The sequence below is a fragment of the Panulirus ornatus genome, chromosome 73, assembly GCF_036320965.1.
Source record: "Panulirus ornatus isolate Po-2019 chromosome 73, ASM3632096v1, whole genome shotgun sequence".
Taxonomy (NCBI): Eukaryota; Metazoa; Arthropoda; class Malacostraca; order Decapoda; family Palinuridae; genus Panulirus; species Panulirus ornatus.
In genome coordinates this window covers 7,478,237-7,493,695 of record NC_092296.1, presented here as the reverse complement: position 1 = coordinate 7,493,695, position 15,459 = coordinate 7,478,237, and the positions used below count along the sequence as shown (strand labels likewise).

The 15,459-nt window shown below is 42.7% G+C and overlaps 1 protein-coding gene across 1 annotated transcript; it reads right to left on the bottom strand.

Moving 5' to 3' along the window:
- Positions 1 to 5,376: 5,376 nt before the first annotated feature.
- LOC139748264 (ovoinhibitor-like) lies at positions 5,377 to 15,086 on the bottom strand. Its single transcript, XM_071661215.1, has 12 exons — positions 14,955 to 15,086; positions 14,430 to 14,678; positions 13,445 to 13,672; positions 12,114 to 12,353; positions 11,414 to 11,632; positions 11,064 to 11,291; positions 10,239 to 10,475; positions 9,762 to 9,980; positions 9,255 to 9,449; positions 8,514 to 8,759; positions 8,139 to 8,303; positions 5,377 to 6,416 (listed from the first exon to the last, which is right to left on the bottom strand). The coding sequence occupies exons 2-12, from the start codon at positions 14,644 to 14,646 to the stop codon at positions 6,346 to 6,348; spliced, it is 2,265 nt and encodes a 754-aa protein (XP_071517316.1). The 5' UTR covers positions 14,647 to 14,678; positions 14,955 to 15,086; the 3' UTR covers positions 5,377 to 6,345.
- Positions 15,087 to 15,459: the final 373 nt, after the last annotated feature.

Here is a 15,459-nt window from a genome sequence, read left to right as displayed (position 1 = left end):
CATATTTGGTAGCCAAGGGACAACCATGAAATCCTGGAATTCTGTGTCATGTTTTATTCCACGAGGCAGAGATCTTCACATGAATAGGTAAGGTGGGATTTATGCACCACGCAAGATGTGTTGTTGATGGTGAAGCTAAGGTTCTCTTGGCATTGTGAATAGGATCAAAGATGATACAACGAGGAGGACGAAGAATGTGTTGTTGGTAAAACTAAGGTTCTCTTGGCATTACGAATAGGATCATAGATGATATAACAGGATCATAGATGATACAACGAGGAGGAGGAAGAATGTGTTGTTGGTGAAACTAAGGTTCTCTTGGCATTACGAATAGGATCATAGATGATATAACAGGATCAAAGATGATACAACGAGGAGGACGAAGAATGTGTTGTTGATGGTGAAGCTAAGGTTCTCTTGGCATTGTGAATAGGATCATAGATGATACAACAGGATCATAGATGATACAACAGGATCATAGATGATACAACGAGGACGAAAAATGGAGAAAGGAACACAGAAGACGAGGAAAAACAACAAAGATGGAGGAAGGAACACTGAAGAATGAGTGGAAAATAGACCAAGATACGGAAAAAGTCAAAGGAATTAAGAAGAACTCTGTTTCACAGGAGACGAGAAAGATTATGAATAGCAGTAAACATGAGCTGTTGAGAAAGATGATGTTGGGATTAAATACGGGAAAAAATAATGAAGAAAAGTACATGGAGGAGGAAAGAGGAAGAATATATATAAAAAAAAAGCAGCAGAAACAACATGAACGGAGGAACAAAATGAAGAAAAAGAATCAAGAGTATGGAGAGCAGTAGCGAGATCAATAACTGCAAAAGTATCATGAAAAATACCTACATGAACAAATAACTCGAGGTCATGAGACACTAGAACAGAAGGAAGATAATCATTAATGTTATAATAACATGGCTGACCCAACACACACACACACACACACACACACAATAAGAAATAACATCTGCAGTCCTCCACGATCTACATGGCTCTTAACGCGGTGGTGGGGTTTGTGTGGAGCATTGATGGCTTGAGCTATGGCAAAAGGGATTTTGCTTTTCCTTGGTAGTCAGGTTTGACCAAGCTGCAAAGGGTTAAGCTTGAGCTCTCACCAACACATGCAGGCTATTTTCTCTCCTATACTTTTCGTTCTTCCCTTCTTGGTCTGTGAAAACTAAAATCGGTCATTGTTTGAGTTAGAATTGATTTCTAAGAATATTCTAAACTGTATGAAGACTGTTGAATAACCTTAGATGCTCCAGTGCTTGGCTTACAAGCCTGAATTCTATAATGCAATCCAACCCAGTGAAGATCCATTATAGAGCTAATTAGCTGAATAATTAGGATTAAGATTCGAATCCCAAACCAATATATAGGAATCCTACTTCCTTATAGACGGAAACTAATCAGCTTAGAATTACATCAAATAAACTTTACTCGACCTATAGACAATTCAAAAATAATCCATGAACGAGGCAGATTATCAGCGTAAAAGAAGTTTAACAGGGATTCAGTAACTTTAACAAACAAAATGATATATTGTAGCCAAAAATGGCTATCTCATGTTAATTATGGTATGGGAATCAGTCAGTTCTTTGATAACTGTTTTGTGTTCATCATAGGTGATTGAAGGATAGACTGCAGGATATAAAAGATAGAATCTAGTATGGATAGCAAATTAGTCGCAGCTCACAGGCTATCAAAAGGGCCCCAGTCATGGACATGGTCTTAGATATAAAAAAAGAGTTCTAGAGATAATAGAAGAAGTTGGGAAGACGAAAAAATATCTTGCGCTCATATTAGTCAAGTCGATCGTCCATCTTTCTTCCTCCTGTCTTTATCTTCCTCTGTACCTCTCTTTTCTTCGTTTACTTCATCTCCTTTATCATCATCTTCCCATTTCTTTTATCTCCATTTCAACCCTCTCTCTATTTATTTATATCAGATCCTCTCTGTACTTTCATGAGACTTTAAGAGAGGATCTTGCATGACACACAACACAAGCCTTCATACATGGGATCAGACGCAACTTAAACTTGTTTTCCATGGCAAAACGAGAAAAGAATATAACATGGGTCTTCATGGGCAGGTTTTGGAGCGTGAAGACAGCACACGCTTGACAAGCAGGTCGGCTGAGCAAAGATAAGCAGTGTCTGTCATCCATGACAAGTGACAGGCAATCCTCTTCTCTTGAGAAAAATGCTGTCAAGGATCAAGCGTGACGAGAGGTTAGTTGAGCAGTTTAAGAGAGAGAAGTAAGAAACCTCCCTCTTTTTTTTTTTCTCTCTCTCTCTCTGTTCCTCTGTCTTTCTGTGTCCTTTGTGTATACAGTCCTTAATTTTTCTCTCTCGTCTTGGATTTCTCTCTCTCTCTCTCTCTCTCTCTCTCTCTCTCTCTCTCTCTCTCTCTCATTCTCTCTCACACACACCATCACTTACTTCAGCTAGGCCAGACCACCTTCGTGGGATGAGTTCTACCCGAAGGTTACCACAGCTGCCCTTCTGAGGACAGAGGGACGTGTACCAACACAGGGCCGTCTATTTACATTAGTTGGGTTTTACCTGTGTACCGGATGTCCCGCGACCCACCCACCAGTGGGCAGGACATGGCTGACTCAGGGGAACACAGTGACTCACCACACGTTTGGGGAGCAAGACTTCAATGGTTGTGAGTTACAAAAGATAATTTCTAGAGTTTAGGTTATGAGCTTGTCCTATCACAGATCCTGCCTCTCATGTTCTCCCACAATACCCTCCTCTCATGTTCTCCCACACTACCCTCATTCCATGTTCTCCCACACTACCCTCCTCCCATGTTCTCCCACACTACCCTCCTCCCATGTTCTCCCACACTACCCTCCTCCCATGTTCTCCCACATTACCTTCCTCCCATGTTCTCCCACATTACCCTCCTCCCATGTTCTCCCACACTACCCTTATTCCATGTTCTCCCACACTACCCTCCTCCCATGTTCTCCCACACTACCCATCGCAGAGCCCCTTCTTACACATCAGCCCTTCTCTATGCTTGGTTAACCATTATTAAGAATAAAAGGAAGACGCAAAAGTGATACCTCAAATAATAACCCATGGAATGCAAAGTAGCGCTTAGTTACATGTGATTAAGCAGGTCGAATCGAAGAGTCCTTAGCTAGATATATACTCAGTAAAACCAGCTATCATAATAAGCAAAACTATAATATGCACTTGATCTTATTTTCTTTTTTTCTGACATGTTAGTGGCTAAGATGTTGCTTCCTCAGAAAAGTCTGCAGATGAAATAACTCTCTTCTTCCACTGACACACCTGTCTATGAAATAACATTCAATTCATTGTGTTCCACAGCAGCAGTTTAACTGCGAATTGGTTTACAGTGTGGTAAGTGGATGGATGATAGCTATCTACCTTTATAACCTTCTTCTCATATATGAACTTCAGGAATTTGAGGTCTGTCTTCACTGCCCTCCAATAGATAACCTGGCCATAGTCAACTATGTCTTTACTGGTCTTTCTCATATATTCCTATACTCTCCCATGTTGTCCTTCATCTTACACGTAACACCTTATGATCCCATGTACCATTCCTTCCCATGTCTCTCCGTGTTGCCCCCATCAATCCAGTATGTATTATCCAGTATGTATGTTCTTCACTTCTGATCGTATTACCAGTCACTTGACTTGTTACGCCTACACCAAGGTTCCACAAGTCCTTCATCCATAAATTGAATGATGAGATTCTTATACATTGCTTCTTATTTCTAGTGTACTGTAGTGAATAAAAAAATGTCCCTTACTGTCACTGATCTCTTAAGGCTAATATGTATAGCTGCAAGGTGATATTTCCGTCAGTATGTGTACATAGGTCACTGGTTACGCTCGATAGGAATTAGGAATCAGAATTCACATTCAAAAAGGAGCAAGAGATATTTGTGTTTTAGTATTTGTATCCTATATGGCTCACATGGCCCTTGATATGTTCGGGCCAAGTAAACTTTGACAGACGTCCCTAGTGTGAACACGCTGTTGTAGTGAGATCATACCCGTGTACAGTAGCTTAGAGCCACCAAGATAAGGTTTATCAAAGTTCCTTGCATGTCTGACCTCGACATCAATTGGTATACTTATTGCAGTCGAACAGTGAAAGAATGAGCTATGAGGAGTCTTGAGTGGGTATCATCATTCCATCACTGTTGTTAGTATTTCGGAAATATTCTTAGTGTATTTGTATTTCTTTCTTTAGTACATAAGTTGCGTTACTGTCTGGTTTTCTTTAACTGGATAACAACACTTCTAGAGTATGATCTAGGGGGCTTTGGAAGGTGGTCGAGTTTTGTTAAGGTCACAAGGAAACTATAGAGAGCCCAATGTAGGTCATCATACGTTTGATTTATTACGTCAACATTATATGCTCACTCTAGGAAAACGGTTGATGAAGTAGACTTAAGGAGGAACAAGCTATATATTTTATATTAGCTACCCCCAGAATATATAAAGAAAACGTACCAAATTGATTTCATAGAAAATGTTAGTTTTAGGGGTAACTCTAAATTAGAGGTTTCTTTCTTGTGAAGTCTCTTGTACTTGCCTAACATTTGCACCTCTTTCGTTATACATCTTTGTTATTCAATACATCACTTTCACAATACTATCATGTCCTACCAGAGCTAAAATACGCAAACCGATAAGATCAAATCTGTGCTGAGTTCTGAGTGACCTCCCTTGGTATTTCTCTATCACTGAGCATCGTGTATACGTACATCCATGAAGTGATATACTTGTTGGAGGAGTCGGATTGTAGACTGAGAACGATCTAAACTACGTCGACTTCTCGATCCGAGACGTAGGAGAGATGTATCTTATGTATACAAATGTATCACATTCATGTACTTAGTCTTGTCTGTGGTCATACTTGAAATGTGTCAGAAGTGACCCCATTCTATACAAATGCCACAGATGACCTTCGTAGATTTAAGGGGAGGGGTCATTGTATAACCTGTGTCTCATTTAAAGTCTACAGGTGCCCATCATCATCACAACAAGGGAGGTAATACCAACTTAATCATTCCAGAAATTCAAGCAGTCAGTCACCTTGAGCAGCAACAGTCTTCAGCCTACGTGTTTTTGCGTCCTCCAACGAGTGATAGCAGACATCATCTTCAACATGTCCAGCCGTTCATATATAGCAGCAGCGATCACCACCTCATCCCTATTGCTTCGCCATGGTATGGTGTACTCATTGTATGTCTTATGTCTCTGTATCCTTTCTCTTTTGTGTGTGTTTCATTCTCGTAATCTCTCATTCTTCTCACCTCTTGTCATTCCTTCGTGTATTCCTCGTATTGAGAGCGTCATACAGTTTTAGTAACTTTTTATTTACAAGGTTAAAGCACAACAGAAATCAGTAGTTCAACACAGGTTCTATGTACTATAATACTTATATCACACTATAGTGTAAAGCAGACGTAAGATAAACTTATGTGTACAGTGAATTTTTTTGTTCTACCATGAGTTACGTCATGCCAAACACTGGTACATTTATTACACTTATCATAAATCTTGTTTGTATTACATGAAGTGATTTGATCTAATGAAGCATTTTGACAACATGGAACATATCCCATACAGGCAATTCACAATAGTTCCTTAAGATTTACACTGACTCGTAGTATTTCATTAAATTATGTGTCACCAAACTTTTGGCAGGGAAGTTTGTAAATTTCTTGTAACACGCAGTCCAAATATTGTCATAACAATTCATTGTAATATCAACACAGAGTTCATCTTGAAATCTTGTTCCTAGATCTTAAACTACTGCTTACGTACGAAGACAGAAGTTGACTGCAAGGCAGGACTGTGAATGGTAAACACAAACCTAATTTTTTTGGAAAATTATTTTATATACAGTAGACAGACACCTCTTTGCCTCGTTTTTTACACATTTAGTATGGTAACTTTAGGACCAGACACTGACATGGATGTCTTAAACAGGACGTACATCTATATAGTTTGTTTAATACGCAGTTTATTGTATGTTTTCTAAATAAGAAATCATATGAAGTGAGCTTTGAATTAGAACAGGTATGTTAGAGAAGATAAATATGTAAAAATGGAATTTTCATGAGTTGAAATATCTCCAGACAGTTGCTAAATGTCCTTGGATGGTGATTCGACGGAGCGTAGATATCCAGGTACTGTTATAATACTCTGTAACCAGTGGTCAAACGTCGGCAAGAGGGGCGCTCCACTCCACCACGCTGATACAGCATGCTCGTCCAACCTCCTCCTCCTCCAGCCCACGCGAGGTGTTGCCAGCGTCGAGCCCTCAGAGTGGAGGCAAATACCCAACGTGAACACCTCGATTTGACTCGTCCTCCTCCTCCGACGACGACGAATCTGAAATGTAATTATTATTGTCACCTTTTGTTTCGGCTTTTTCTATGGGAACGTATTTATATATAGGACAACACACGATGGGCATTGTAAGAAGCGTCCGGGGTGAGCCATGGAGTGGAGTGTGGGGCGTGAGTGTAGGTAGGGAGCTGTGGTTTCGGTGCATTATACGCAACAGTTAGAGAATGGATGTGGCCTATCTTCTTAGGTTCCTGCCGCTACCTCGTAAAGCCGGGAAACAGCGATCAAGTTTGAAAGAATGAGTATATAGAATCCGAGATTAGGATTAGATATAATAAACTTAAAAGCGTGCTCAGATTTTGCTACAGACGATCATGAATAAACAGGCAGGAAGGAAGCTATACTATCAATGATAACAGTACAAGTAGTAGTTTAAAACTTTATGACAGCAAAGTAAGTTTGAGAGATGTGACACTCGTTTAGAAACGTAAGATTTTTCTATACAGTTAATCACACACAGAGACATTCAGAAACTTGATGGTATGATAATGTGAACTGAAGAACACGTCAAGACAGACGAACGAAAACGTAAACAATGGTACAGACATGCTCTCGGATATCAGTACAATGAGCAGTCATATACATAAATTATTTCACACAAATGAATGGATGTGTATGTACATATGTATAGATTTATGCACTTGTGAACAGACTGACATGCATATTTACTTGTATGCATGAAAATGTACGTAAACTTATGTATACACCATATATGCATGTGTGGATATGGAACATTACTAACAAAATATAGTTAACCATACCATTCATTCATGTTTATATGTGTGGTGTGAGGTGGTTTGATCGAGTGAGTAACGTAAGGGTAAGAGAGATGTGTGGAAATAGAAAGAGCGTGGTTGAGAGAGCAGAAGAGGGTGTTTTGAAGTGGTTTGGGCACATGGAGAGGATGAGTGAGGAAAGATTGACCAAGAGGATATATGTGTCGGAGGTGGAGGGAACAAGGAGAAGAGGGAGACCAAATTGGAGGTGGAAAGATGGAGTGAAAAAGATTTTGTGTGATCGGGGCCTGAACATGCAGGAGGGTGAAAGGAGGGCAAGGAATAGAGTGAATTGGAGCGATGTGGTATACCGGGGTTGACGTGCTGTCAGTGGATTGAAGCAGGGCATGTGAAGCGTCTGGGGTAAACCATGGAAAACTGTGTAGGTATGTATATTTGCGTGTGTGGACGTATGTATATACATGTGTATGGGGGGGGGGGTTGGGCCATTTCTTTCGTCTGTTTCCTTGCGCTACCTCGCAAACGCGGGAGACAGCGACAAAGTATAATAAAATAAAAAATATATATATATATATATATATATATATATATATATATATATATATATATATATATATATATATATATATATAGTCTATGCCAGGCACCTATTCATTTTCGCCTAACCCCTATGGGTGGATGAACAGTTGGGTTGACTGTGGACAGACAGCCAAGATCAGGGTTTGAACCTACGCGCTCGATCCTGAGCGGCCCGTGAATACAACACGGTTCAGAAAAACTAACTGCACTACCACGGAAGTCCAAATGCATCTATCTTGTACCCACACCATGTATGGATTCACAAGTATATGTGATATGATACATTTCCACGTATATATATCATAAACATACATGTATGTATAAGATATACTTACGTTATATACACATCTTTCCTTACTTTCTGAAAGCTTGAAAACTCAAAGCGTACCGCAGGGTCCGTCGCTGACGCGTGTGATGGAGATGAATGGGTTAAGGCAGTCGGCGACGGAGAGAAGGCAAGGGTTGCCGTACGTCACTCCGTCGCTACCACACACGGGCGACATGCTCTTGTCGCAGCCCGTGTCGCAGACAGGGCCCCGGGGCAGCGCCGCCACTGGTCGGAACGAGACAGAGGAGGAAGAGGAGGAGGTAAGACGACACACACGTAAGATCAAGGTAGGAAAATGACATTGAGGCAATCTATATTAGATTTTTCTTTGGTTTAATTGGATATGTCAGCTATCTTGAAGAGGACGACCATTATGTGTTCTTCAGAGAAGATATTCCCCAAGGCATTTGTGAAAGGAGGAGCTGCTATACTTACCACAGGGGCCGTCGAAGGCTATGGTTATATCAGCCTCGCCTAACGATCGTCTTCTGCAGCTGGCTGACAGGAGGACACATTTGTTGTCGTACGTCAGGTTGTCGGTGCCACACACGGGCGCGTAGTCCTGGGTGCACTGGTCGGGGCATGAGGAGCTCCGGGTAGATACACCCAGCGACGATAGGAGAGGTGACGTGCCACTGGCTTCCGCTAATAGGGATGATGGCGCAGCTGGCTTGTCGTCACCTGGACAAGTAGATGGGCTTGGTCAACCGAGGTCATGTGGATCAATTACTACAGAACATGCCAGGTCATGATTATAATCAGTATTTGATCACCAATTGTCGTTTGTGATTGGTAAAAAAAGACAATAATCCAAACCTCATAATAGAACTTAGATACACCGACTCTCCCCTCAAGTTTAAGGTTACCAAGTTTCTGTGTCATTTCTTCTCGAATACGAGCATATTGAGACACAACTTGAGAATCCTTATTAATAAGTTTTAAAAGCTCGCTGATCTGTGACAGATCATGGCCCTCATGGTGAAAGTTCAATCAAGAAAGATTTTTTTGGAAGGCGAATGTACTACTTTGATGTGACTCAGACTCGAAATGGTTGATTGGATATTGCAATGACTGAAGTCTGATCCAAGTTTTGCCATGTAGGTCAAGTTCATTATCAAAAAATAAAGTCGTACCTTAAGCATTACATCTGGAACAATACCAAGGGCATCAACTCACCACACGGCCCGTGTTTTACGATGTAGATGCCGCGCTTGCCCACCTGCCAAGCCTTGCAATTATTGTTATCAAGAATACATTCGTTATCATAAGTACGACGATCACTGCCACAGACAGGTCGATAAACATCACTACACTTGCGACAAGACATGTACTGTCCATCGTCCGTAGCACCTTGGCCGTCAGTACTGGAGCCTTGATGTAAAGAAAGAAAAAGAACATGAAAATAAGAGTACTAGGAAAGAAAATGGTACTACGAATAACAGTGGAAAGTTAAAGGCGTTGGGGGTACAAGAAGCAAAACATATGAATGGTCTAATTTGGTAGCTGGATCCTGGCTATTCCTACAGAGAGAAAAAGATTCTAATCCTTCTCGTAGGATCCTTTTAAAGTCTGTGTACCAGTCATATCTAATCATTGAACAGGAGTAGGACACATGTGGCACATAAAAAGACCTACAGCGTTCCTATACGTGGCCATGCCGGCTGAACAATGTGAGACATTTACCGCAAGGACCAGTAGTGGCCACGTACAGCCCCCGACCTCCTTCCTCCCGACGCCTGCAGCTGGCTAGGTTAAGAATGCACTCGTTGTCGTACGTGTTGCCGTCGGAGCCACAGACGGGTAGGAAGGTCTTAGGTACATTTCTGTCTGCAGGAGGAAGTACCTTTCGCGCCCTCTCCTCCGTGACGGGTGCGACGTCGGGCGGCGATGTCACAGCAGGAGCTGCCGAAGACACGCTAGAACATCAGCTATAAGGCACTAGGGGCTGAAGGAGGGTTTGAAGAGAACTTTCAGCGTCCATATGCATATAAACTATGTGAGTAAGGATAGGCTCCACAAACACACCCAGCCACACACACACACTCCGGCGTGAGTACAAGACCACCACCAACTCACCACAGAGACCCTTGGCGACGATGGTGATCGAACTACCTCCAGTCTGGACACACCTCACAACAGGAACCAACATCATTAACTCACCACAGAAACCTTCGGAGACCACGGAGATCGGACCACCTCCTGCCTGGAGACTCTCACAGCTGGCGATGTCCAGGAGACACTGGTTGTTGTAGCTGTTACCATTGGAGCCACAGACGGGTAGGAAGTCCCTGGTACATGCTGTCTGACAGGTGGAGGCTGGTTTTGGGGTGGCATCTCCTCCCGCACCCACGACTTGTGTGCCGACAGTTGTTTCAGGCTCTTGTGTGCCCTGAGGCGCTGCCAAGTAGAATGAATGACAAAGGCAGTTAGGGAGGTCAGTCAAAATTTCTCGATATGAATCTCTTTACACTGAGAATGATATAAACATTACCTTCATCTTCAAGTGTGTACCTTGGAGTAGTAATGACCCATACTCTTCTGTATCCCCTGTTTGAAAACGAAACTATTTCCTACCTGAAGGTATTCTGTCCCTAAAACAGAGTACCTTCAATATACAACAAGGCTATTCGAAGCACTAATACACACACTCACTTTTGCAGACTATTTAACCTTTATTTCGTCTTTCAGATGACGAATACCACTTTCTCCATGCAGAGGGTCTACTACGATGCAGAGGGGCTGCTGCTAGCAATGTCTCCTGCGTGAGCCACCTCTGGTCTTCCTTTCCTCATAGATTGTGGTGAACCTTTCGTCGTAGTACACGACATATGTGGTACAAGTCTTCACTTAAACCTTCTTCCCTGATGCAATAACCCTCCCCAGTCGCTCCAACCAGGCACTCGCTAAAAGGAGTTACATCTCCCACTGAACCTGCTGACACAAGAGCTCCTAATGACACTACAGGAACAACGAACATCAACTCACCACAGAAACCTTCGGAGACCACGGAGATCGGACCACCTCCTGCCTGGACACTCTCGCAGCTGGCGATGTCCAGGAGACACTGGTTGTTGTAGCTGTTACCATTGGAGCCACAGACGGGTAGGAAGTCCCTGGTACATGCTGTCTGGCAGGTGGAGGCTGGTGCTCGTGTAGCATCTCCTCCCACACCCACGACTTGTGGGCTTACAGTCGTTTCAGGCTCTTGTGTGCCTTAAAGAGGAGGTAAGACGACTCCACATATTATCATGTATATGTATAACACACGTACATGATGCACGTGCATGTATATATGATAGTATGTATATACAAGATAGAACCATCCACTAACTCACCACAGAGACCTTCGGCTACAATGGTGATCCGACTACCTCCAGCTTGGACACTTTCACAACTGGCTAAGTCGAGGAGGCACTTATTGTTGTAGCTGTTACCGTCGGAGCCACAAACTGGAAGGTAAATCTTTGGGCATTCCGGGCGGCATGGGGAGGTTGGTGCTGGGGTAGTCTCTCCTACGCCCATGGCATCCTGCCCTTTGGTATCTTGAGAAACTCCTAAGGAAGAAGCACAAAAATGAAGAAGGGAGTCGAGTCACAGACATGCATGTATGAAATGTAGTCTCAAAAAGGCTGCTATCTCTGTTTACATATTCTACGTCTACATATCTAAATGAAGATATTCATATCAACGGATGTAACGTTTGTATATGTGTGTATGTAATAGATGTGTACTCATACCTAAAGATGAACGATTTATATATCCCGAAGGTCGTATATTCCTGTGTCTTGAAGCAATGTTACTCCAAGCTTGTCTAGATCCTTCGTACATCATTTCTTTAAGTGTGTGTGTGTGTGTGTGTGCTCTCATGCATATATGTGCAAAAACATAGTACATAATTATACATATAAAAGGTTAAAACATGCGGCACTACGGCGCAAAACATTTACTTCCAGTGACAGAGAGAAAAATAATCATCAGAAATGACATTGAAAGAGAACTGCTGCCTCTGGGAAGAAAACAGAACCACCATCTCACCACAGACACCGTCAGCGACAAAGGAGATCACATCACCTCCAGCCTCAACACTTTTACAGCTGGCGACGTCAAGTTCGCACCTATTGCTGTAGGTGTTACCGTCGGAGCCACAAACGGGCAAGTAGTTCTTGTTGCAAGCTGCCAGACAGGCGGAGGTCGGTGCTTGGGTACTGGTAACTCCTCCTACGTCCATGTCGTCAGCATTTCCAGTTCCTTCAGCCTGATGCGTGCCCTGTGGAACTGCCCAGGAGGTAGATCCACACCAGATGCGGTTAGCGAGTGAAAACAAACTGCTCGGTGTACATTGTACTAAAACGTATATGTAGTGGTGAGAGAAGGGAGTTTTGTGTGTGTGTGTATTTCTCTCTTTTCCTCAGGGGAAGAGCTAAAGAAAGGGGCATGCTTCATGTACTTGGTAGTGGACGAAGCGATGGATGGAACTAAGAGCCTAAAGTGAGTTAAGGGTAGTCTGGACAGCGTTGTATTCATGCCTTCAGTGTATAGAGTATGAAGGTGAATGTACCGAAATGGAAATACCAGAGGACATGTAGCGTGAGGCGGGATTATGGTGAAAAAGTATGAGAGAGAGAGAGAGAGAGAGAGAGAGAGAGAGAGAGAGAGAGAGAGAGAGAGAGAGAGAGAGAGACAGAGAGAGAGAGAGAGAGACAGAGAGAGAGAGAGAGAGGGAGGTTAACGCAGTCAGATTCGTGTGAGGCGACCAGGTTTTGCTGGGGTGTTTAAGAACCGAAGGGAGGAAAGAGGGACACCAAGAAGGATATGGAAGGATATGGAATTAAGAAGGCTGTCGGGTATCGTGGTCTGAACTTTCAGAATAAGAGGTAATCCCTGGATGAAAGAAATTAGGAAAAAAAAAAGGTGTACAGAGCGTGGCGTCGTGCTGTAAACTGGCTTAAATGTGAAAACCATAGAATAATCTACGAGGCGTGACTATGGAAGACCGACACCAGTGTATTACATATAATAGCGAAATATTATATCTCTATATCGGTATATACAATGGTATCATATATCGGTATATACAATGGTATCATATAACACAAGGACTACTACTATTCCTCCTCAAGGGTTCCTGCAGCTCTATGGTTGTTCTACAATATGTACAAGGAAAGCTTATGTGCTCCTTTGAAGCGAGAAAGTCTTTGGCGGGATTTTACTCCATTTCGTCCACTGACGATGATAAAACCTCGCTAAAGATAAATGTTCACTTGCAATGTAACACCATGCACTTGAAATCCCTCAACACACAAACACAACGTTATATACACAAGTTTCTTCTGGTGAGAGACCACAGAAACCCTCAAACAACTCACCACAGAGACCGTCGGACACAGCGAAGATGGCGTTGCCTCCGGCCTGGACACTCTCACAGCTGGCGAGGTCGAGGAGACACTGGTTGTTGTAGCCGTTCCCATCGGAGCCACAGACGGGAAGGAAGGTTCTAATGCATTCCCGCTTGCATGGGGAGGTGGTCTTTGTGACTCCTACGCTGGCAACATCCGAGACTCCAGTTCCCTCTGGCCTTTGCGCGCCCTGAGAATCTGTTGAGGAGGAAGAACATGAGCATCACCTTTAAGAAAATGGGAAACCGAGGGACTTTGTACATGTGCTGATTTAAATGGTAAGATGCATTTATACATATGTATATAAAGATGAATATATACATACAGGTATACAAATATAGACATACGTATGTATACATATCTATATAGATATGTAAATATTTGATGTATATTTGTGTCTCTACATTATTTTGTAAGTGATCTACATGTGACACAGGACATGCCCCAGGAAGGCAGTCTCGGATGAAAGAAGAAAAAGTAAAAGAAAACTAATCAAGAAATTGAAACGCTTGTAAATTTTGGAATTCGACCCACTGAATGTCAACACATAGGTTGGTAAAGCACCTTGCACTAGGTTGTGTACAGCTGTACACCGGTGAAAGTAAATAACATCCTCATCGAGTAACTCGATGTCACAAAGGAGTCAATCCTTTCCCTGCTACTGATTATAGCGCAGGCTTGAAGCTGCAGGAGCGCCGTGAAATGGATCCTAGGGTTATGTATATTACCTTTATAATAATCTTAGAAATATCCAAATATTATTACAGTGTTGTTAAGTGAACTCCACAGCTTGAAACATTTTTTAATCAGTTTAATAAAGACGTTAACCTGGATATTTACTCGTTGATAGATACCTATAAGCATTCAATAAAGTTGTAATACTTTGGTTAAGATGGCTGCAGACTGTGCACCAAACTGGCTAGCATCCGTCTGAGAGGACCTAGCCACTACTCACCACCACAGGAACCTTCATGAGCCACGTCCACACCGTTTCCTCCCGTCTCCCTACTTCTACAGTCAGCCACCTGGAGGAGGCACAGGTTGTTGTAGGGCTGGCCATCAGAGCCACAGACTGGGGTGAAGATCCTGGTGCACCTTTCGGAGCAGATGGAGGAGGAGGATGGGGCTGGGGACACCTGCACGGGACTACCAGTAAAGTCTGGGATTGGCATCGACTCCTCCTGCGTCGCTAGTCCTCCATCTTCTGTGGGACATTATGTCGCGTTGATACGTCTTGTTGACATGACTAGACATCTACATACCAATTCCTATTTACATGAGTGATATAAATAATAACAATGCTGTGTATTTCTGGCATTATCAGTATTCATCACTTTCTCTGCCTTCATTATTTGATCATTACTGAAGTCCATCTTCAGTGCAAAATGATATAAAACCCCTTAGTGTTCTCTTGACATCACCTGTTGGCACTTGTACACAAACTCCCAATTAGTAAGATGTGTTCAGGAAAGGAACTTACCACATGAACCTTCGCGAGCGACAGAGATGCCTCTTCCACCCGCCTCCTGACTCTTACAATCGGCAAACTGGAGGACGCACGGGTTATTGTAGGTGAGGCCATCGAGCCACAGACGGGCTGGAAGATTCTCTGGCACCGTTCACTGCAATGCGAGGTCAGGGCAACGACCGGATCTTCACTGCCAGCGTTACCCACGTCCGTCGTGTTCAGATCTAACAGAGGCACTGAAAAAAACAAAAGACAAATATGAATCTCTTGCGAGAAGAGCATTATGTGATTCACTTAAGAGTTGCTTACGGTATAGACTATCACAGATCAGGTGTTGGGAGGACAGCACAAACTATTCGTCACGGAAAATATACAAGGCATGAGTTCAAAAGATTGTAATAAGCTTCACTGGATCTGCGCGAGATGATAGTATCTTGAACATAACTCGGGTCAGAACAGAAGGTATTATGACTCAAGCTGGAGAGGAATGAAATAACACAGAGTATTACATAAAATA